Source organism: Thamnophis elegans, chromosome 10, assembly GCF_009769535.1.
Source record: "Thamnophis elegans isolate rThaEle1 chromosome 10, rThaEle1.pri, whole genome shotgun sequence".
NCBI classification, from domain to species: Eukaryota; Metazoa; Chordata; class Lepidosauria; order Squamata; family Colubridae; genus Thamnophis; species Thamnophis elegans.
This window is the reverse complement of record NC_045550.1, coordinates 62,728,798-62,753,335: the sequence shown is the minus strand read 5'-3', so window position 1 is coordinate 62,753,335 and position 24,538 is coordinate 62,728,798. Positions and strand designations below refer to the sequence as shown.

Below are 24,538 nucleotides of genomic sequence, written 5' to 3'. Positions count from 1 at the left end.
ATTGTCTTAGTTAGGGTTTAAACCCATTAAATTGCCATATTGCACATGTCTTAATGAAGTTTGAATGTTCAATAAAATATTATATATTCACTTCATTGGATGAACTGGATGCTTTTTGGAAATTGGCAGTGCAGTTCTGGGTTTCCGTTTTCAATCTTTACACAGACTGCCAGATACGTATCTTGCACGTGCCACATTCAACTATACATAATAGTAGCAAGTTATTTATTTGTTTCTGTCTGCCTAGTGGAGATAGTGGTTCATGTAGTCTTTTGGCTTATGGCTGTTGAGCCCAGAAGTACATTCATAAATCATGCCAGTCGTTAAGCAGTCATCAAGTGACTGATTTGAATGTTTATAAATAGCTGTAAATGCTGACATAACGGGGCATCCATCACGACTTCAAAATCAGGCAACATGCAATTCTTGGGGAGATATATTGTAACTTTGATCAGTAACTAAGTGATCAGGCATCAGTTAAGGATACCTAATGTTAATGTTAGTTAAGTTATACCTAATGTTGAGTTAATTCATGGCGCTTCAGTTGTATTACCACACAGGTCACCTACAGATAGTACATAAGTAATGGAGATCTTGTACAAGTTGACACCAAACTGCTATTTCAACAGTAGTATTGAGCAGGGGTCACCAACCTTTCCGACCTCAGGGACCACTAAATAATGTTAAATCCCGCAGTCTACTAATATGAATTTTTTAAAAAGATAAATAGTATTTAGTGCGATATAAAAAATAATTTTTCTGTGGGCCACCAAAATTTTCTCACGAACCACCAGTGGTCCATGGTTGGTGACCAATGCTAGAGTGATTAGACGAACCAGTCTCTGGCTATTATGTCTTAAATGTTGACCACTTTCATTACAATTACAAATTTATTCTATTTGTCTAGTCAAGAATGCCCAGGAAACCTAAGGCTTTGCTTTTTGTCCTTAAAAATTAGTTACTTTTAATGATTAGAGTAGGAGAAAGCTAAAAACCAAGCTTAATATTACTCTGTAAAAAGTTGGACTTGCCTGAATGGTAAGAGAAATGTATGGAATGCACCTCCAATTTTCATAAACTTGGAAGCACTTTGAGCAAGAAGTTTATTCAGGTTAGTGAAAAACTATTGGCCAGGTTTCCAGCCTTGTTTACTATTTTTCTTATTTCTTCTCTTGCTTTTCCTAAGTATTTTATCACTACCTTCTAAAGAAGGATGTTGAAAACTTAGTGGTCTAAAAAAGTTTTTTAAAGTTAACCTAAATGTCAAATGACCAGAAGCATGCCTTTACAATTACAGGCCTTATCTTTTTCTGCTGGAATAGGGTGAGGTCACACTGGGGGAAAGCATGATATGATGGGTTACATCAGGCATTCAGTATCAGTTTCTATCGTTCTATTTTTGCTTTGGTTTAGTCTAATGTAGTTTGTATCGATTTGATTTTTTAAATGGGCAACTACTACAAACAAAACTGGAAGTTGAAACACAAAAATTCAGAAGTGTTGGAAATGACTATTGTAGCAAAACAAGCTTGCCTTCTGGATACAGAAAAGAATTTCCTAAGGGAAGGGGAAATAAAGCAATTGTTATGAGGGAGGGTGTGTGCAGACAAAGCCCTGCTGTGTTTAGCTCCATGTGGTTGTGTTTTGGCAAAACTAGATTCTCAGCCATCTAGGTCATGGTTGTCCCAAAGGTGCTTTTTCAGGAGACAACTGGACTTTGTTTTTTCTTTTGAAGATGTTTTGTTTCTTATCTAAGAAGCTTCAGCTCTGACAGGTTAGTGGGGAATTGAAGGATTTATATTCCTTGCAATCAGCTGGTCATTTGTATCCTTTTAGAGCAGGGTTTTCAACCGCCAGGTGCTGGCCACACCCATGCCTGGTTTAGGGGGGTAAAGTCCTGATGAGTTTGACACCAATTTTAGAGGGTTGTTGAAGCACTTGGAGGTTTATCTGTGTCCTCTGGGTCTCCTGACTAGTAGTGCTGGCTGAGTTTTATCAAAATCTGAAAAGCTATCTGAAGATGACTAGCACACAACTGGTGTTTTTTTTTACTTAACATGTATTTAAACCTACCTTACATCTTCCATTCTCTTATTTCTAGCATATCTGTCATAAAATATCCTTGTGTCGTTTAAAACAAGTTTTAAACAATATTTAAATATTTTATGATCTGGTGCATTTCTTAATTTCTTTTCATATATAAGTTGCATACAAGTTAAATAGGCAGGGCGATAGTATATAGCCTTGCTTGGCTCCTTTCCCAATTTTTGAGCCAATCAGTGGTTCCGTGTGCAGTTCTCACTGTTCCTTCTTGACCAGCATATAGGTTTTTCAAGAGACAAATAAGATTGTCTGGTACTCCCATCTCTTCAAGAACTTGTCACAATTTTTTGTGATCCACACAATCGAAAGCTTTAGTATAGTCAATGAAGCAGTAGTAGATGTTTTTCTAGAACTCCCTAGCTTTCTCCATGATCCAGCATTTGTTGACAATTTGATCTCTAGTTCCTCTGCCTCTGAAATCCTGCCTGTATTTCTGGTAGTTCTCAATCCAAATACTGCTGGAGCCTAGCTTGTAGGATTTTGAGCATAACTTTACTAGCATGTGAAATGAGCGCAATGGTGCGATAGTTTGAACATTGCCTTTCTTTGGAATTGGAATATAAACTCACCTTTTTCACTCCTGTGGCAACCGTTGAGTTTTCCCAAGAAATTGGGTACAGCACTTTTACTGCGTCGTCTTATACTGTCACCTCCACTAGCTTTGCTGTTTCCTAAGGTCCATTTGATTTCACATTCTAGGATATCTGGCTCTAGACCACCCCATTTTGGTTATCAGGGCCGTTAAGCTCATGTATATATAGTTCTGTTAATTATGCCACTTCTTAATCTCTTCTGTCTGTTAAACGTCCCTGCCATTCGGGTCCTTTATCATGTCCATCTTTACATGAAACATTCCCTTCATATCACCAATTTTCTTGAAGAAATCTCTAGAACCTCTCTATTGTTTTCTGTTTCTTTGCACTGTTAATTTAAGAAGGCATTCTTAGCTCTTCTATTGTCTGGAATTCTGCATTCAATTGGGTGTATTTTTTTCCCTTTCCTTTTGCTTCCCTTCTTTCCTCAGTTATTTGTAAAGCTTCCTTAGACAGCCATTTTGTTTTCTTGCATTTCTTTTTCTTTGGGAGTTTTAGTTGCCTCTTGTACAATGTTGCAAACCTTCTTCCATAGTTCTTCAGGCACTCTTATCTACAAGATCTAATTTCTTAAATCTATTTGTCACTTCTACTGTGTATTCATTAGGGATATGATTTAGTTCATACCTGAGTAGCCCAGTGCTTTTCCCTACTTTCTTCAATTTAAGCCTAAATGTTGCAAAGAGAAACTCATGATCTGAGCCACAGTCCGCTCTTGATATTGTTTTTACTGACTCTATAGAGCTTATCCATCTTTGGCTACAGAGCACATAGTCGATCTCATTTCTGTGTTCACCGTCTGGTGATGTCCATGTGTAGAGTCGTCTCTTAGATTGTTTGAAAAGAGTGTTTGCTATGACCATCGTATTCTCGTGACAAAATTCTATCAGCCTGTGTTCTGCTTCATTTTGTACTCCCAAGGCCAAACTTGCCTTTTATTCCAGTTATCTTTTGGCTTCCTACTTTAGCATTCCAATCCCCCGTGATGATAAGGACATCATTGGTGGTAATTCTATAAGGTGCTGTAGGGCTTCATAGAACTGGTCAATTTCATCCTCTTCAGCACCAGTGGTTGGGGCATAGACTTTGACTACTGTGATGTTGAATGGTTTGCCTTGGATTCGAACTGAGATTTTGTCATTTTGGGGATTGTATCCCAGTATTGCTTTTCCCACTGTTATTGACTATGAAGGCTACTCCATTTCTTCTGGGGGAGTCTTGCCTGCAGTAGTATACCTGATGGTCATCTGAATTAAATTCACCCATTCCTGTCCATTTTAGTTCGCTGATTCCTAAGATGTCGATGTTCAGTCTTGTCATCTCGTTTGACCACGTCGAATTTGCCTTGATTCATGGATCGTACATTCCAGGTTCCTATGGAGTATAGCTTTTTTTAGCATCGGACTTTCCTTTCACCACCAGATACATCCACAGCTGAGTGTCCTTTCGACTTTGGCTCAGTCACTTCATTGTTTCTGGCGCTACTAGTACTAACCCTCTGCTCTTCCCCAGTAGCATATTGGACACCTTTCATAACTTTTTGCCTTTTGGTACATGGGGTTTTCATGACAAAGAGTGGGTTGCCATTTCCTTCTCCAGTGGATCACATTTTGTCAGAGATCTCTGTCCGTCTTGGGTGGCCCTGCACAGCATAGCTCATGGATTCATTGAGCTACCCAAGCCCCTTCACCACGACAAGGCAGTAATCGATGAAGGGATTTCACATCTTAAAGAATACTAAAAACAAAACTTAAATGCTATTTTTTTTCAATTTCAAGAAAATGACCAAAAAAATTTTTTTTAAGTGTTTACCCATTTTATGAGAAGATTCACAAATTTGATGGGAGCCTCAGATTTAAAGTTAAGGCTTTAGGATTAGGTTTTATAGGATGAGGAACTATTGTGTGATGTAGCCTCAGAACATGTCCTAAACCAGCAATTTTCACAGTAGTCTGGGGACTCCTGAAGGCAATTTTTAATGCTGTAAATATCAAATACCAATATTATCCACATAAATCATTTTAATAATGTAAAGAGGACCTGTAGCAAAATTTTTGAAATCTTCCCTAATCTAAAGCTATATATTCTCTGTGTATCCAAATTACATGGTTTGCATGTATGTGCCTTTCAGTCAGTGTTGGCTCAAGGTAAGTACAGTTTTCCTGGGAAGAAGTCAGAAGTGGTTTGCCATTTCCTAGGGTTGAGTGTGTGTGACTGGCCTAAGGCACTCAGCTAGCTTTTGTGCCTAAGGTGGGACTAGACTCATGGTCTCCCAGTTTCTAGGCCTTTAGTCACTATTATCAAACTGGCTCTAGTGTAATGACCACTTAACCATAGCTTGTTTTAACACCGCATTCCCCAACCTTTCTGGGTTGGCAGCCCAGCGTTTTGGCGGGGGGGGGGGAGAGGAGGGCATGGTTTTGTGTGAGGGGCAGGTCCATATATGCATATCTTTTGTGTGAGCAGCAGATGCGCACACCCACCCCTCACACCAGTGCCTGCCGCTTGTGTGATTTGGGCTGTGTATGCATACCAGCGCAGTTGTGACTAGGCCATGGCCTGGTAGTGAGCTGCAGCCCATAGGTTGGGAACCCCTGTTTTAACTTACTATATAAACACATGATCACCAGATGGCTTGTATAATGTATGTATGTATAGCAGGAAAAAAAGCTTTGATTCTTCCTTCCCTCAGTAGCTTGGACCTGAACCAAAAAAGCTAAAATGAAAGCGAGAAGATGAAAATCCAAAGCAAAGTCTATATTTACAGAACAGTTTGCAAACTGTGCCAAAACTGCAGAGAAAAGATCTGCGATGGCCATCAAAAGGCCACTTGTCCCCTGCAGTTAGCTATTCTGAATTATTTGCTGCATCATGACTGCACAGACGCTGATCAACTGCAAGAACTCATCGGAGCCGTCTGCCAAGCACTTGTCTGCTTCCTGCAAAACAAAACAAAATACTCAAGATCTGCCAAGTTTGGTAACAATCATACTTGGCATAAAGCAAAACATTTTAGCAAATATATTTCCTCTTCCCTTGCAAAATATGTATCAAACTTTTTTTGTTCTAAGGAGAATGAAATTAAACTCTCTAATATTCATTAATATACAGGTGGTCCTTGTTTAACAAAGTACTCAATCAACGACCTTGTAACATGCCAAATTTCAAAACTACTGAAACATTTTAAAGCCATTTTTCAGGTAATTGTTCTTTTAGTTGCCAGTACAGAACAATCTGCCAGCCAACCTTTTCCAACTTGTACCCCTAATTTAGTTAGATAATACCTACTAAAATTTCCAGCTAACATGGAAAGCCATGGTTATCTTGCCACAGGAGTTAACACTAATACCGGTATTGAAGAAATAGCCAACTAGAATAATTAAAGAAAAGATGCCAAAGAAGGGACAAAATAAAATGTGAAGGACAAAAATTAAAATATTTTCAAATATTTTAAATAATTAAATTGTATTGTTGAATTGTCCCACTGTGAGTTAACTATGGCAAATTGGCCACGAGTTGATCGTAATGAGTTGTCCCATTCCGACATGGAAATGGCCCAATGCACCTGGAGACATCAGGCTGAACTAACTATAGTTGTGGCAAGAATATTAGCTTATATTAAACAGTTGTCTAAATGCAGATACATTTTGCTTTTATTTTTTTTGTTCTTGTTACTACCAAGTAGCAAAAGAGAGCACCGGAAAGTTGGTGAAGTTACAACCACCCACTACGGAACAAGTTGTGAATCTCTTTACCATACAGATTCTTTATGACTCTTATTTACTTTTATTTGTATATCACATTTAGAAACCACCCATCTCTGCGTGTGACTTCTAAAATACAACTTCCCACAAGTCCTTAATGTACTTACTATTCATTTTCAACCATATTTCATTAGCCTGTGATAGAGTTTGAATGCAAGTACTTAAGACTTACAGCTAATTTCTCTACAATTACAGATTTTTGCTTGTCATTGAGGTCTTCTTTGTCAACGATGATATCATGAAGCTGATTTATCAGTTGAGTAGCTGCATAGCCTTCACTGATCACATTCTATAAGCAAGTCAGAGAAGAATAAATAAGGACTAGTATTAACAGCTGGACATTATTATTGACAAGATTAAATAGTTTAATGTTATTTAAACAAATAGTTTATTTGTTATTAGTTTAAAGCCTAGTGAAAGTACTTCTGGTCCTACATAGTGAGGGGGTCCTTGGTAGTCTCCAAACTTGGTTGTTTTCTTGTTCTTTTCATTATCCAAACTAAGTCAAATCATCAGTGCTAGTAAGGATTTTACATTCCTGTCAGTGTTGATAGGAGTGGTGGTGATGGTTCTTGGGTTAGGCTGTTTGTTTGTAGTAGTATTTGGCTGCTTAGTGTTGGCTTGTTTGGCAGTTCCTTGATAAGGATAAGGGTATTGTTTACTTGACTGATTGTCTGATGTTAATCTATGCTCATCTGGGTGCTGATTACTGGTCCTATATAGTAAAGTCAGGAGATAATATAAAGGTAAAGGTTCCCCTCTCACATATGTGCTAGTTGTTCCTGACTCTAGGGGGCGGTACTCATCTCTGTTTCAAAGCCAAAGAGCCAGCGCTGTCCGAAGACGTCTCCATGATCATTTGGCCAGCATGACTAGACTCTGAAGGCACACGGAACGCTGTTACCTTCCTACCAAAGGTGGTCCCTATTTTTCTCCTTGCATTTTTACATGCTTTTGAACTGCAAGGTTAGCAGGCGCTGGGACAAGTAACGGGAGCTCACTCCATTATGCGGCGCTAGGGATTCGAACCGCCGAACTGCCAACCTTTCGATCAACAAGCTCAGCGTCTTAGCCACTGAGCTAAGTCAGGAGATACTAAGTTCAATTATTAATTCCTTACTAGGATAAAGCTGCCCATGGAGTTGCTTGAAATATTACAAATGAGCACTATGCAGAAGTTGAAACTGAGCAACAACCAGTGAAATAGACCATTTCATTAAACACTCTGCCATCCAGAGATCATTCAAGGTGGCAAGGCTGTCAATACTTGGGATTTTATTCATTTACTCTGCCCTCAAGTTCCTAAATGCCAACTTGATTCCTTCTTGTGCTAATGGAATGTTGCACCTCCATGCTGGTTTTACCAAGTCAATTGAGAGCTCAACTCAGCAGGGTGCTGCTTACCAGTCTGCATTCCAGGAAGAGCCAAGCAATGATGCCATCCTCCCAGCATCCCCACAAGCCAGGGTTAGAGTTAGCGAAAGTTCTACTATCCCACAAGAAGACCCGGTCAGTGGTGATTCTTCTGCATTCTGCCCCCCTAAAGAGATCCACCTTTGCCAGTGTGCCTTACTCAGCCAGGCATCCCACTGAAGCCAGTGTCTTTTTCAGGAAAAACAAAGCTTGCTAGCCAGTGTGGCCGCCTCTTCTGGCATCCACCCAAATCAGAAGCAACAAACCACAAGCCTAGGGCAGCCAGAAATAACAAAATGAAATGGTACTGACAGTTTTTGAAAGTTTGCTTTTAAACTAGAGCAGCACACATTCCATCCGGTTATTTGATGGTCCCAACAATGGGAGATGATTTTTATATTGTTCAGCACTACTACTGTAATATTGTTTAATAGGCATATTTAAGAATAAATCATATAATTGGATTAGTATCATCTGAGTTAACCAGAAGCCTTACTTGGCAGGAATAGATGTGAAGGTGTTTCTGGCACTGCCCTATGAACAAAGTACTAAGAAGGTATCAATCTTGTAACATTAACTGTTAAAGGAGACTCTACAGCAGGGGTGCCAAACTCAAGGCCAGATCTGCCCCACAAGGCCACCTTAGAAACAGCGAAGGACCGTCCCGCTGTGCCTATGCCAGCAAAATTGGAGCTCACGAGGGCATGTGGCCTTCCTGAGCTCGGTTTTCACTGGCAGAGGTTTGCAGGATGCCGTCCCAGTTGAAAACGGAGCTTGGGAACCTGTTTTTGCTGGTAAGAGTGCTCAGGCCACCAAAGGCGCCTCCCTAACATAAGTGATACCATGCTGATCACGTCCACCCTGGCTATCCGCCCCCCGCCTCAGGTCAAACACAAGCCTAATGCGGCCTCAATGAAATCAAGTTTGACACCCCTGCTCTACAGGGAAGCCTTTCCCTTTCAGTTTAACAATCTGCAGACAAGCAGGAGTATAGACACTTGCTCCATTTTTAAAGTGGAATTTAAATCTTCCTCAAATGTTCCTGCAGAGACTGAGGGATTGCTCTTGCAAACAGAGGAACAATCTATTCTAGTGATGAATTTGCTTAGCTCCAAGGCAGATCACTGCTTATTTTACAGAGTGTGAAAAATTGCTACCACTGCCAACATAATTACAGAATCTGAGACAACAGTGATACAAAGAGGGAGGGGAGGTGTCAAGACTTCCAACTATATATGGAAACTAAATTGCTCCCATAAGAATATAGTATTTGCTTCAGGGGGGGGGGGGAATCACAAATTCTTGTTCAAAGCAGGAATCTTATCTGCAGTATCTCAAAAAATACCTGTTTAGGAAAATCTCTTCCTCCTCCCTTCGACCTACATGAGCGACGCAGCTATTTTGAGCTGGTGGGTTTTATATCAAATTTTGAACACATAATAAAGTTAAGAGAGGCCCTGCACGGTGGGGGGGGAGGGTATGTTTGCTCATTCATAAAATATGAGTTGCAAACCATACCACCTGTCACAACTACCCATTTCTCAGAAAAATAAATTCCTGATGCTTTACAAATAAAAATATGCCCCAAATATGGGTCCAAGGCAGAGATCAATTTCCAAAACGCAATGCTACCCCTTTGAACCTAGCTTTGTATTCCAAAAGCCCATTTCACCTGTACCCCAATACAAGCAAAAAATCACCTACTCACACCAAGCACGCTAGGGCTATGCTGTGCTTTTCTTTCAAAGAGAATTTGGAGCATGTGGGGAGACTGAATTAGCATTTGCCAGCAACTCTATAGCACAATCCTGGAAAAGGGCAATTTGGTTTAGGAGACTACATGTACACATAATATACCAGGGGTGGGTTTCAGGGCGGCGGTCCCTGCGAACCGGTTGGTCGCCGAACCCGGAAGTAAGTAACTTCCGGGAACGGCAAAGCCCCCCCCCCCCGCTCCTTACCCGGTTTTGACTAATTCTGCGCTTCCACGCATGCGCAGGACGCATGCAGCGCCTGCGCGATCCTCCAGGAGCAGCTGGAGCATCGCACAGACGCTAGTACGCATGCGAGGACGCCGCACGCGTGTGCGAGGACGCCACCAGCCTCGTTCCAACCGAACCGGTTGGAACGGGACGAGAAACCCACCCCTGTAATATATGTATTCCAAAGCAGATTCCCCTTTGGTTCTGAAGTCATTTATAACCTTATGACACACCTAACAATTCACTCACACATACATTTTACACAGAAAAAACATCCAAAGCCAATCTTAGGTACAGAGAAACATACGAAGCAAAAATATCAGCTATCTGAGAGAGAGAAAGACCTCTCTATTTTTGTCTTATCATAGCTCCTTAAAGTAGATCAGGAGAAAAATATGCAAGAGTAGGAAACATGGAGCACAACACACAAGAGTCCCAATTTTCATGTACTTTTAGGGCCTGCCATTTTGAATTGTTCAAAAAGATATGCTGAAGCTGAATATTAATCAAGCTGAAAATAACATATTCTTACTGTACAAAGTGAGTTAGACAGTTAATTAACTCTAGGGAGTTATACTTCTCCTGTACCTAAGGTCATAAGCCAAATAAATGTCAGGCAGTTCATGTTACATTGACACAAGATTAGCTTAAAGGCAGGCAGTTTTTAGTTTCAGTGTGATTACGCAATTGTACTATGTACCAACTACCAGCAGAGAAAAGAGTGTCCTATAATACAAAAAGCTACTTGCTGTGTCTCATTCAAATCTTAAGGAACAAACCTTCATTACAACTTCCAGCTTTTCAAAAGAGCCACTTTGACAGGCACTCAGCAGCCCATCCAATATTTCTTTGGGGACAACCTAGAATATAAAGTCGTAAAAATAAAACATAGATATATTATCCATCTCCTATCACACAAAACCTTTTCTTTTTGATGTAAATCACCAGGGCAATAAGAAAATACAGATAGACAAACAAAAATCCTAAGGTCACAGGTAGTCTTTTCTGTCCAGGTTTTTCCAAAAATGAGAAATGCAACCAGCATTCTTGACTTTGCAGACATACATGTCCATCACGCTATTCCCTTTTAAGGTAAGCAATGTTAGGCAGAAGTGGGAAAGGAGTAACAGGCAAAGAAAGTGAAGGCACGAGCCAAGAGAAAAAGAAAAGGAAATCATGATTATATCTACGTTACACCAAACCATTCATTATATCTATCCATATTTTTCTATTCTTCATCCTTGCTTCCAGCATATCCATAGACCACTTTACCCTATCCTGCCTTCTGTACTTGGATCACTCACATTTATATTCAATTCACATACATTCATCATCTAGCAATACTTGACCCTTCATCATCTAGCTTACACTATGGCAATATTTCTAACATTTATCTCATTTCATCTTCAATCTATGATCATCCCTATATAGATAGTCCTCAGTTGAAACCACATGACCAGCACCATTTGAGCCGTGGTGGCACAGTGTTTAGAATGCAATATTGCAGGGTAATTTTGCTGACTGCCAGGAGTTCAATCCTGACTGGTTCAAGGTTGACTCAGCCTTCAATCCTTCCAAGGTCGGTAAAATGAGGACCCAGATTGTTGGGGGGCAATAGGCTGACTCTGTAAAGTGCTTAGAGAGGGCTGTAAAGCACTGTGAAGTGGTATATAAGCCTAAGTGCTATTACTATTCTGTTACAACAGTGCTGACAAGTGATGATTACAACTGGCCCGTGAATTTCTGACTATCCTGGCACCTTTACGGTCATGTGATCGGGGAACTGCCTCACAATTATGACAGTTGAAGTGTCACATGGTAATAGTGGTCATCATTTTCAAGCTTCCCTGCCACAAGCAAAATCAATGGGGAAGTTGGCAGAGAAGATTGCAAGTCACTCTGGTAAATCTTCTGCACCTGGCAGTAGCCACCTGCACCCTGCCACACTTATGCAGCCCTTCACATCCCCTCCGGCAGCAGCAACCCAAGCCCCGCCCTACTGCACCTGCCCTGCACATCCCTCCTGGGCCCTAAAGCAGCCATCCCAAGTCCCATCACATTCACCCCACACTGATCTCCCACAAAGCAATTTTCTCTATATCCACATTATTGGAAGTATAGAAAAGATCCAGGTGGAAGCAATAAACATTAAACAGGAAATACAAATGATAAATCAAAAGAATGAGCTAGAAAATGATTTTTTGATAGATCTATCAAAGAGATTTGTTAAAGCCTTGAAAAAATTGGTGTGATATGAAAAAGAATTGGAGAGAAATCTAATCCTATGACAATATTTTAGTGAATTAATGATTACATCTGTTTCAAATAAAAGAATATTTAATATTTATTCCTATTTAAAGTAGGAAATCACTTCTTCATGTTTTCTTTTTCTTTAGTCTATTTTTTTCTTCTTTCTTGCATTCTTTCCTGTTCCCTTCTTTTTCTCTAACTTTAGTTCGCATTAGTTTCTACAACTATAATTAACATTCTTAATACAAATTATAGCAAGAAAAAAGTCTCTCTTAAACATATCTCTCAGAGCATTATTCTGGGCAAGTCTTTAAAAATATGTGTGCAGCTTCTGAAGCTTTGTCTTTAATGAAAAAAATCACAATTTTGAATCATCACTTTTTACGACAGCAAATATGTCATCTCAAAAACAAGGCTTACCCCTGCAATTTCAATGACAATTTTCTCTGTCACTTCTTTTCCCCCTGTCAGTCGTGTAGCGCTCTGAAGAAGTGTGATTGCTTTCCTCAAATCTCCTTCTGCCACATGAACAAGGTAATCGATTGCCTACATAACACAGTATTTAAAATAAACACAAAAGAAATCACATGCAGAAAAGGAAAACAATGAATACCATTTTGCAAAGCACACTTTTTATCATCTTATACTAAATTTTCAGCTTGTTAATAGTCTGGTGAACCAAGATGGAAGTGGAGCTCCCATGGTTATTCTCCTTGACCTCTGACAGCTTTTGAAATTGCCAATCACGCTCAAAAGGCCAGGGGTTACACACTTTAGGAGCCTTCCCACACACTCAGCTCCAGGTCAATCAGCAGGTGGCAGCTATGCCAAGAAAGGCCTTTGTCCAGCTTCATCTGGTACACCTATGTTGTCCTTTCCTAAATCAAGAGGCCCTTCAGTCACTCATGCCCACAAGTCACAGTTTGATTACTACAATGCATTCTGCAGGGGGTTGTGCTTCAAGATTGCCTGAAAGCTTCAATTAGGCCTAAAGTATGCCTTTCAGTATGCCCGTGTGGATACTTCTGCTTTGTGAGATACACTGGCTGCCTGGTTTGCTCCTAGGTGCAATTCAAAGTGCTGGTTATGGCCTATAAAGTCCTACATGGAATAGGGATTGGTTACTTTAGGAATTGCCTGTTTCCTGTGATGTCAGTCTGGCTGGTTGATTCCGACAATTGGCATGCTCCAGATTCCTTGAGAAATAATCCATCTATCAGGACCCTGGAAGAATGTCTTCTCTGACTCAGTGTTTGCCCACTGAAGGGAGGTCCCTCTGAGATCCAGGTGCTTACCACCCTGATGGCATTCTGGTGGGTCTTAAAAGACTTGGCTGATGTCCCAGTCTTTGGGCTAAGTGGTTGGAGTCCCTTTTTGGGTGTGTGATATGTTTGTTTGACTGGATCTTTCATCAGTTTATTGCTGTTTTTAATCTGGATTGTATATTTGTTGTTCTTATGAGGGAGGGGAGTGCAGAGGAGGGGAAGGAAGGAAGGAAGGGTTTCATTTGTGGTGAGCCACAGACAGTTCAATCCTCATTACTTTGGGTTATGCATTTCTCTTGGAGATATGGGTGAGGAGGGCATGTTAAACTTCTATTGAATTTCGATGGTTGAAATGCGAAGTGCAAATTGTAGGACTGTTTATGTATAATCTCCCAATATTACAATTAAGTTCATCTTCCCAATCCTGACAATTTGGAGTTAGTATCAATGAAATTAGAGATCCCATTTTGGAAAGACTGTTCTAAGTCTAATCTATCGCCATTTATTACAAAAGACATAATCTTGTCTCAGGCTCTCAGATGAAGGAACACACAATTAAATTTTATAGGCTGTATTTAATTCAGCAGGTTTCTTTTCTCTTTTCCCAGGGGATTCTCCAGTTATTAAGCTGTGTGCAAAAACCTTCGGGTGGGGGGGGGGGGGAAGCATGGAATTCCATTCACAAGTGTTACTTCTTCTACAGGTAAAAAAACCCACTGATGAATACAACCTTTTATTCACAATATTAAGACAAATAATTTTACAGTTAATTGGCATGTTACCTCATTGTTGATCATCACATTTTCTTTTTCAGCTATGTTTAGAAGTCTCTGACGTTGGATTTTGTCGGAAAGTGGCTTGAAACGAAATTTGGAACATCGAGATGTAATTGGTTCAATGATTCTATCAAAAACAGGAAGAGAAACTCAGTAACCAGAGGAAACAGAAACACTTTCTGCTGTTATTTTCTTGCAACATATGTAGTTTCTTTCCACAGCATATGAAGGTAAAGGTTTCCCTGTCCAGTCATGTCCAACTCTATGGCATGGTATTCATCTGTTTCTTAGCCAAGGGAGCCAGCATTGCCCAAAGACATTGTTTGTGGTTGTGTGGCCAGCATGGCTGTACCCCAAAGGCGCACAAAGCACTGTTACTTTCCTACCAAAGTGGAACCTATTTATCTACTCACATATGCTTGCTCTCAAACTGCTAGGTTGTCAGGATGTACATTTTCACATATTAGCATTGTGTTATCATACTCATTTTTTTCCTTAAGTAGAACATAACTGTCTTTAAAATTAAAATACATTATTTCATTTCTTAGACAGATATTTTAACAGAGCTAACCAAATTTAGACTCAGAATTTATGCATGGTCAGACCTGGTTGCTATCTGGATGGGAAAACACCAGGAAATCCCAGAGCTGAAGGCTTGAGTGGGAAGCTGAAATATCAGCCAAAAAAAAAAAGGCTGAGTTATAAAAACATCTATAATATTCCTCAGAAAATCTCAGAAATATGGCCAGCATGTTGCCAAGAGGTGAGTGGACTCCAAGGTGTAGTTGTCTAATACACTTTTCATAAGAGTAAATAAACACAAAAGCACACTGTAATTCATACACACCGGCTGATGTAATTACAGATAAGGCAGAATCGTGTGGTCTTAGATTCCTTCTCCATGGTGCGCCTTAAAGCCGCTTGAGCTGCCGAGGTCATAGAATCTGCCTCATCCAGGATTATGATCTTAAAAGGCGGACATGGTTTGCCGCTAAACACAAACAATCACAAAAGCACGTGTGAGCCATTTATAGTACCAGCACAAGTAGTGCTTTCATCAGTCTACTGACAAACACATTCTGGCATAAATGTTGCGTACCATTCAAATCTACAATGGGAAAAATTCTGAATTGGAACTTTCCCCATTCTGTTCCCCAACTTAACTAAATACTGTTGCACTATGTGGAACCGCCTCACAGTTATTCAAAACAGGCCACATTATTTTCTTCTAGACTTTTTATTTCCCATGGATTCATTTATGGAAAGTGTTGGCATTCCCACACTGCAGGTGTTTTTATGATGTTCCCTAATTTGTCCATACTTCACAAGGCCAAAGTTCCTGGCCTTTTAGAGACTAGGTTTAAGGGCAACATCTGATCCTTGAGCTTTATAGAAGCGTTAGGTGTACATTTCACCTTTAAAACCTTGAATTGCTTTTCCCCATTTTAGAGGGAGATTTAAGAATCTAAAAGAATATGATTTTAGCTAAAGTAATTATTTGTCCCTAAATCCCAGCAAAAAAAGAAAAACAAACAGGCAGGAAAAAACAGGCCAAATCAACTCATGCTTTTCCTAAACTCTTTTCAATACATAAGCTCCATATAGCTTATATCTTTCATTTCTGCCTATAGAATATTCAAAGGAGAATTGAGACATTAATCTATTTCTTATCATAATCTGATCAATAGTGAGGTTACCCAAAGGGATAGTTGAAGCTGCTATTTCAATTAACTGGGGGATGCAATTTAAATATCTTAATATATTACATGACATTTCAGTGTTTACACACAAGTTCTATCGGAGACACTAGCAAAGGTATGTACACTTGGTGATTGATAAATTCCCCTCAGATTATAGTAAAGTTTGGATGACTCACTAAGGCATCATCCGAGAGCCTCATAGTCCAGTGCTGACTGATAGTTTATTTTAGCATTACAAAGCAACTCATGTTAACCTGAAACAGAGATAAATACTATCTGAGAGAGCTTACTCTGAACGATTTCCTGATACTGTTAATTGGGCAAAAGTCTTGACTTTCTCTCGAATGACTTGTATTCCACGTTCATCAGATGCATTTAATTCAAGGACTCTCTGCCGGAACAATTCAGGACTATTTATAACAAAAGAAATATAAAACACCTTTTAATAAATATTTTAAGCAGAATTACTAACCCAGATTTACATTCTGAATTCTCCTAAAGTAAACTGTAGAAGAGTACAGGGATACAGCTTTTACCTAAACATCACTTTAGGCTCGATAGAGAGGGAGTGAAGAAAAAAACTTAAGATTGTTCCATTTTTATTCTCTGATTCTCTCAGAGAATCTGTCAAGACATTCAAGATTCTGTTACTGCATTCTATAATAATAATAAAATAGAGTTAACTAATAGAAAATGAAGAAGCTAAATAGCTCTGGGACTTTAGAATTCAGAGAGACAAGTACCTGCCACATAACACTCCAACAATTGTCCACAAGAAAGGGGGGAAAAACTGGATAGTGGATGTGGCAGTACCTGGAGACAGCCTAAGAGAATCAACTAGAGAAGGGAACAAAATACAAAGACCTGCAAATAGAAATAGAATGACTATGGCAAAAAATAGCAAAGGTAGTACCAATAATAAAAGACACTCTGGGTATCTATTTTATTCTTTATTCTGAACAGGACTCATTCTTACTGTGTTATAAAATTTCAAGATGTTCATGCCAGAAACTCTACTGAGAAGAACAAGATATGGATAGAGTCAAATTCAATTTCACTGAACTTCATATTACCCAAAGAGTTCTCTAGCTGCTGCCAAAATAGTAGATGTTTTCCCAGTTCCAGGAGGGCCATAGAACAAGAGGTTGGGAAGCTACAACAGAAAGAAATTTAAAGAATATGATAATATATTTAGCAAATACATATTTCCCATTTTTTAAATAACTACAAGAAGTGCAAGAAAAAACATTTGAAAGAAAAAAAATCTAAAATGTGTATATTTTCTCCAAAATGTTGTTGCTATATATACTCCACATTCACAGCCTCACACATTCTTAAACACCCAACAAGCTATGTTCTAACCTTACTGAAAAGAAAGACCGAGTGGGTTCAACAGAACTTAATTCCAAGGAAATATATAAAAGAATTGCAGAATGAATGGCCATATTTTAAACAGGGCTGTTTAAATGACCCATCTATTGTATTTCATTCTTCCCAACAATAAAATTAATGTACCTGCAGACAGCTTATTCAATTCAGAAAAGGTTAAGAAATACATGGACAGTTACAAATTAAAATTCACGATAAAGATATGGTAAAATTATGTCAGATCTGTGGAAACTTCATAGAAAGCATACATTTCAACAAAAACAGATGCAGTTATTCAAACATGTCTAAATATTGAAAGCAAGATGTTCAAGACAATGGTGAAGACTCAAAAAGGTAGTGTAGGTGTGTGTTTAGTAGTCCTTCTTTGAGCAGATATCTATACTGTACCAAGGGATGCTTTCAAAACCCACTACATTAAAAAAGACAAAAACAGAAACAAAAAACCCTTTGTACAGAGGTCCCCAACCCGCGGTCCGTGGACCGGCACCGGTCCATGGCATACCAGAAACTGGTCTGTGCAAACAAGTGAAGCCCCATTCGTGAGATGCAGGCAGCAAATGAAACTATGCCCCCTCCAGTCCACGGAAAAACCTTTCTCTACTGAACCATTCCCTGGTGCCCAAAAGTTGGGTGCCATGCCTTATTATTTTGTAGAAGATACTGGAACCAGAAACCCTTCAACATGCAGAGCAAGTGGCTTAGTTTTGTTTTCATCTCAGTCAATAAGACTTAATTTTCAAATAATGAATATTAGTTGCTAAGTTGCAAGAAAAATAAAAGATGAAATATAATTATAAATGAATAGTTTCCTATTTAGCCAGCAAATGTAGTAATATTTAAATCCAATTTTATAAATATCTAAGAAGCCAGTCAGCTTACATTATACGAAGAGTCAAATTCAAAAGAGAAGCAACACCATTTTTTTTAAATTATTGATATATATCATTTATAATTACTTTCCTAAATTGCTATGTAAACAACATGTAGTAAGAAAGATAAAGAGGGACATAAGACATCATTAACAGCAGAATCTGTAATCCATAAAGTAGATTAAAAAGTATATTTATAATTTTTTACATGCTACAAACTTTAATATTTTGCAATATGTAAACCCAATATGTAAACCAAGCTTTTAAGAAGTACAGGTAGTCCTTGATTTACAAGTGTTTGTGACCAAAGTTACAAAGGCACTGGAAAAAGTGAGTTTAGACCATTTTTCACACTTACAACTGTTGCAGCATCCCCATGGTCACATGATCAAAATTCAGACGCTTGGCAACTGCTACATATTTATGACGGTTGCATTGTCCCAGACTTACATGATCCCCTTTTGCAACCTTCTGACAAGCAAAGTTAACGGTGAAGCCAGGGTCACTTAACAACCATGTTACTAACTTAACAACTGCAACTGTTCACTTAGTAACTGTGGCAAGAAAGGTCATAAAATGAGGCAAAACTCATTTAATAACTGTCTTGCTTAGCAACAGAAATTTTGGTCTCAATTGTGGTCCTAAGTTGAGGACTACCTATACTATCACTTGGCACATGCAATATAAATGGCAGTATAACTATGATAAAAACAAGATACTGCTGCTTTACTATTTAGGAAGCTGGCTCCTGTATTCACAATACGCATCTTTCAACAGTTAAGGGTATACCGGAATTTTGATAAAACAATTAAGAGCTGGCAACAGTATAAATTTTCCCCATCTTCATTTACTTTCCACATGAAACAATTATTTTAATGACTGCAGCACTCACATCAACTCCCTGTAAGGATTTCTTCAGTACTGCCACAACTTCCTCTTGAAATGCAACTTCATCCATGCATTTTGGACGGCTAGATATTTAAAAATGAACACTGCATTAGGTATTGCACTAATTACTCTTTAAAAATCAAAATGAATATTATGATTACAGTATCTTCATTGCTCCATCACTGGAGGTTTTCAAGAAGAGATTGGACAAGCCATTTGTCTGAAATGGTATGGTCTCCTGCTTGAGCAGGGGGTTGGACTAGAAGACCTCCAAGGTCCTTCCAACTCTGTTTTTCTTTAGATCAAAGAGCTTTGCACCTCTTTTATTGCTTAGAAATCTGACATTGTAGCTGCTACAATAACAGGATCTAAATTCCAGCCATTAATGGTCTTAATAAGATGAAGGCAATCAATGATAAATTACTAAAAGAAAAAAAATTAAAATTATACAAATATATAGCTATTGTGTCATAACATTACATTACACATAAGGGTATCATTTATCCTTCACATTGTAAAAAAAAACAAAAAACAGGTATCAGCAAAATACTGCCTCCTGGGGAGACGGGGTTAGTCTCCATATCATCAGATAAAGGATTAACTTCAATACTGACTGAGCTTCCATATAATCTTTTCCAATCTCCTTAGGTGGTCCAGTGAGCACATATGGTAGTATAATTTCAGGTAATGACTAAAATAATGCACAAGTCTAAATATATTTTAAAAGACAAGGTGATGAAGTGAAACAGATGAACACTGTACTGAACCGGCTCTGTTTCAGGGCTTATATCAGTGATGGCGCACCTTTTTCGCCTCGGGTACCAAAAGCGTGCCCAACCCCATAATTGAATGCCCCCCCGTGCTATGCCCCCTGTGCATGCCTGTGTGACCCCACCCCCACGTGCATGCACGCACAGCTTTCTTGGAGCCTGCGGAGGGTGAAAATGGCCTCCCCCATCCCCTGGAGGCCCTCCAGAGGCTTTCTAAGAGCCTGGGGAGGGCAAAAAACAGCCAAACACAGAAACCGGAAGTTCGGGAACGGACTTCCTGGCTGCCCGTTGGACTGTTTTTCTCCCTCCGGAGGCTTCAGGAGGCTTCCTTGAAACCTCCTGAGGGTGAAAAATGGCAAAAAACCAAGGCAGAAAACCAGCTGGCCAGTGCGCAATTGCACGCTGGAGCTGACAGGGCAACACCTTGCGTGTCCTCAGAAATGGCTCCATGTGCCACCTATGGCACACGTGCCATAGGTTCGCCATCATGGGCTTATATTTTCTGTTGAACAGTAACATTGGAAATAAATACAGAACACCATAGCAGATCACCGCAGGCTCTCTACTCTGCTGTATATCCATTTCTTCCTTAGCTATCTTTGTTAATTTTACTGTTAATATTTATTGTTAGAATAGAATAGAATAGAATTCTTTATTGGTCAAGTGTGATTGGACACACAAGGAATTTGTCTTTGGTGCATATGATCTCGGTGTACATAAGGAAAAATAAAATATATTCATCAATGTTTTATATTATCATTTTTATTTTGTTGTAAGCTACCTAGGTTGATAGAAACATGGGCCAAAATGACTTTGGACTAGCATTAATATATTTATCAATAGGTACGTAAGTCCAATTAAATGCCAAAGATTAACCAAGGAGAAACACAGAAAAAGCAAAGAAATCTGGTGATTACAATAAAAAAACTAATTTGAAACATCCTCATTCCGTAGCAGTTCAAGTCTGCATATTCATCCACAGCAATTACATTACTCAGATTCCAAACCAGAGCAAAATTCTTACTATTTTTCAACCCAAGGAATGGGTCTGGGTTTCTTGCTCTCCCCACTGCTTCCTGCAGTTGCAGCAGCTCCCCGTTCTTTAGTAGAGGGAGGTTTAGCACTGACTGGACCTTTCAGAAATGCCTGCATTGTTGCTTCTCTTCACTCTAGCAACCTGTAGAGGGAGGAATGGGAAAGGATTAGACCTGTGTTACTGTCTGCCTTGAAAAATTATAGTACAGGTAGTCTTCAACTTCCAATAACAATTGGGACCAGAATTCCCATTGCTAAAAGAAAAAGGCACTGTTTAAGTAAGTCACACTTGATTTTACAACTTTTGTTAAAATTGTTATGAGAATCACTGTAGTTGTTAAACAAATTGCAAATTCAGCAAATCCAGCTGGGAAGGTTGCAAATGGAGATCATCGGCTGCTGCAACCAACATAAATATATGCTGGTTGTCCATCCCCCGTTTTGCTCATATGATCATGGGGATGATGTAACAGTAGTAAGTGTGAGGACTGGTCATAATTTTTTTTCCAGTAACTTTGAATGGTTACTAACTAATGGTTTTACATCAAGGACTACCTGCATTGCAACTGCTCCTATAACACAACAGTTTCATTTTACTCAGTGTACTCACCAATTGTCTAGGACCTATGGGAAATCAAATCCAGCATCAGAGATTAGTGACTACTATATACTAATACACATTTAGATAATAGGGGGCCACTTACCATCACACACTAACCTGAAAACATTTAAAGAAAAATATACAGAACTCCAAAAGATCAAACCAAAGACATATGTAATTCAACCAGCTTGCTTTCATTCAGTCCAAATACATACCAGTAGTAGGAGGTAAACCTTGTTAGTGTACAGTAGTCAAAAATCAGAAATAGGGTAATACCTTTTCTGACAAGTAACAAATATTGACAGATATCAGGGGCTTTGAGGGGGGGGCATTTACAGCTCACTTCATCAGAGGAATAGAGTGGCTAAACTCATGTAGGATTTAAGTGAGGGAGAAAAGGGAAAACAGATTGCTTAGGCAGATGCAGATTTCACGTGAGACAGATATGGAGAATGTTATCCAGAGCCATAACACATTAAAACATGCATTACATTTGTTGAAACCTTTTGAAACTGGGTGATATCTTCTGGTTTATGGGAGTTCAACAACCTCTCACTCATTTATGCAGTCGAAGTATCTTTCCCAGCAAAAATGGTTATTTGAGATCTGCACCAGGGTCTTCATGGGGTAAAAGTAGAGCAAATGAAGTCACTTTAGGACAATTACCTCTACCTGTAAAATCAGTCAGAAAAGGGGCTGACCTCTGTCCCAAAGGTGCTTTTTCAAGAGGTAACTGGACTTTCTGGTTTTTCTTTTGAAGATGTTTCCCTTCTCATCCAAGAAGCTTCTTCAACTCTGGATGAGACGTGAAACATCTTCAAAACAAAAACCATAAAAGGCCATATGCCTCTTGGGAAAAAAGCACCTTTGGTACAACCATGACCTAGATGACTGAAAATTCCCATAGACATTCTGGTCTCTGGCTCTGTCTTCTAACAGACCCTGTTATAGAATAGAACAGGTCTTCAAACTTGGCAACTTTAAGACTTGTGGACTTCAACTCCCAGAATTCTGCAGCCAGCTATGCTTCATCATAGTCCACAAGTCTTAAAGTTGCCAAGTTTGGGAAATAGAATAAGAGAGTTATAAGGGATCTTAGAGGTCTTCTAGTCTAACCCCCTGCTTAGGCAGAAAACCCTACACCCCTTCAGACAAATGGTTATCCCACATCGTCTTAAAAACTTCTAGTGTTGGGGCATTCACAACTTCTGGAGGCATGTTGTTCCACTGATTAATTGTTCTGACTGTTAGGGAGTTTCTCCTTAGTTCTAGGCTGCTTCTCTCCTTGATTAGTTTCCACCTGTTGATTCTCGTCTCATGCTTTCCCTCAGTCAAAGGCCCTGTTCACACAACAGGCCAGGCCTCGTGGCCTTCTTCCTAAACAGCTTCCCCACCATTAAACTTTCTCAGAAATTCCCTCCCGTTGTACCCTGAACCCGTGTGTATCATGTCGTGTGAACGAGTCCTTTTTCCACAGGCGCCCAACTTCCCTGAAAGGGCAGAGGGGCGGGGCGGAACCACCGCAAAAAACACAGGCCAAAAGACAGACAGCGGCCGAGTCCACAGCGGTGGGCCCGTTTTCTAGCTTAAAACCACGCGGTGAAGACAGAACACCGTGACCCATCGTCCCCAGCGGCTTCCCTGAAGCACTTGCGAAACGTCGGCGGCTTCCCCCTCAGCGCACCGCTTACCTTTCAATTCCCGCCAAAATCGGCTTTTCTTTGCCCCGCCTCAAAGGCGGGGCCACCTCCGGAAGGATACGAGGCGCTCTAGGGGAGTTAACGCACCATAGAGGACGCCCCGTGCTCAGGACCGAAATCAGAAGCTAGCGTCATGACGCATCACGGCATAAATTATGTCATCCACTGCACTGACGTCACCTAGAGAAAAAACAGGGCCGGTTTACAATCTAGAGATAGTGCGCATGTGTGAAACTGCAGTTCCTCCCCACCCCGTTAGGACACAGGTGCGGGTCAGCAAAAGTCATATGCGAGAGATGCGCAAGCGCACCTTCGTCTCCTCCTGTGTTAGTGATGTCAGGCTTCCCTCTAAAAAAAAAAAATAGAGCAAAAACGCAGTTGCGCAAGCGTACTAAGGAATTTCGGGGTGTGGCTTCCACCATTCCCAAGAAGCGTGACGTTAACTTGGCTATCTGTCAGAATTCAAATGTGCGGTTTCTCAGGAAACTTTAGCATAGATATATGTAAGAAACATATACACCCACACAGTGACGCCCACCAATGTCATAAAGCAAACCCAATATCACTGGAAGCTTCTCTGCTATAGCTTTGTACAAAATCATACATTATAAATTACACTCATTTTAAGCACCACTTGATTTAATTTATTAGTAAATAAATTAATAAATAGAGAGTCTCGATTCACAAGACCAACTGATGCAAAATGATTGACTCGGAAACCATTCCTCTAAGTTACATCAGTTTTATATATCTTATACCAATGATTAGATAAAGACCTTATGGCTAATACGCAGCATGATGAACTTGATAACAGTTAACTTTGCCTTTTGTAGCTTGACAGGCCCTAGTTTATATATGTGCCCTAATCTATATAAAAACTACATACATACCGTATTTATAAACCATATAGAAACTAATTAAATAAAGAAATAGCCCAACCCTTTGTTAGTTTATGATTGGGCACACAGGGCAAACTCAGAAAATGGATTAATCCAATAACCCCACAAAGCAACATACAATATAAAAATATAAAGCAATTTTGAAATCATAAAAGCAATCTTGAATAAACAAAAGAGTTAAATTGAAATGAAAAAACAGCAATAATTGGTTAAATGTTGTACAGAGGAGATTCACCTTAATTGGTTTCTGGGACATTAAAAGGCAAGCCATAATAGCAAGAAAAGTTGGCCAGAGCAATACAGCAGCTGTAAGATGTGCAGGTTTAAATCCCCAGAAATCTTACTCCCACAAATCTTACAGCTGCTGAAATTGAGGAAAACTGACACAGAGCACCTCCTGGAGAAAAGAAAATGGACTGCAGTCTTTTAGTTTTCAAGTAGCCTTCAAAGGAATACTCATGGAGAATGCATTGCAGTAGTCTAGCAGGAAAATTTCCAGGGCTCCAAGATCACCACAGATGGGGACTGCAGCCCAAGAAAT

General features: G+C 39.6%; 1 protein-coding gene across 1 annotated transcript; it reads right to left on the bottom strand.

The window, feature by feature from the left end:
- Positions 1–4,793: 4,793 nt before the first annotated feature.
- Positions 4,794–23,309, bottom strand: RFC4 (replication factor C subunit 4). Its single transcript, XM_032224788.1, has 11 exons — positions 23,090–23,309; positions 20,787–20,939; positions 18,997–19,075; positions 16,920–16,999; positions 16,137–16,256; positions 14,994–15,137; positions 14,153–14,273; positions 12,526–12,651; positions 10,635–10,715; positions 6,633–6,749; positions 4,794–5,635 (listed from the first exon to the last, which is right to left on the bottom strand). Exons 2-11 carry the CDS (start codon positions 20,912–20,914, stop codon positions 5,540–5,542), a joined length of 1,092 nt encoding a protein of 363 aa, XP_032080679.1. The 5' UTR covers positions 20,915–20,939; positions 23,090–23,309; the 3' UTR covers positions 4,794–5,539.
- Between the last annotated feature and the right edge of the window lie 1,229 nt (positions 23,310–24,538).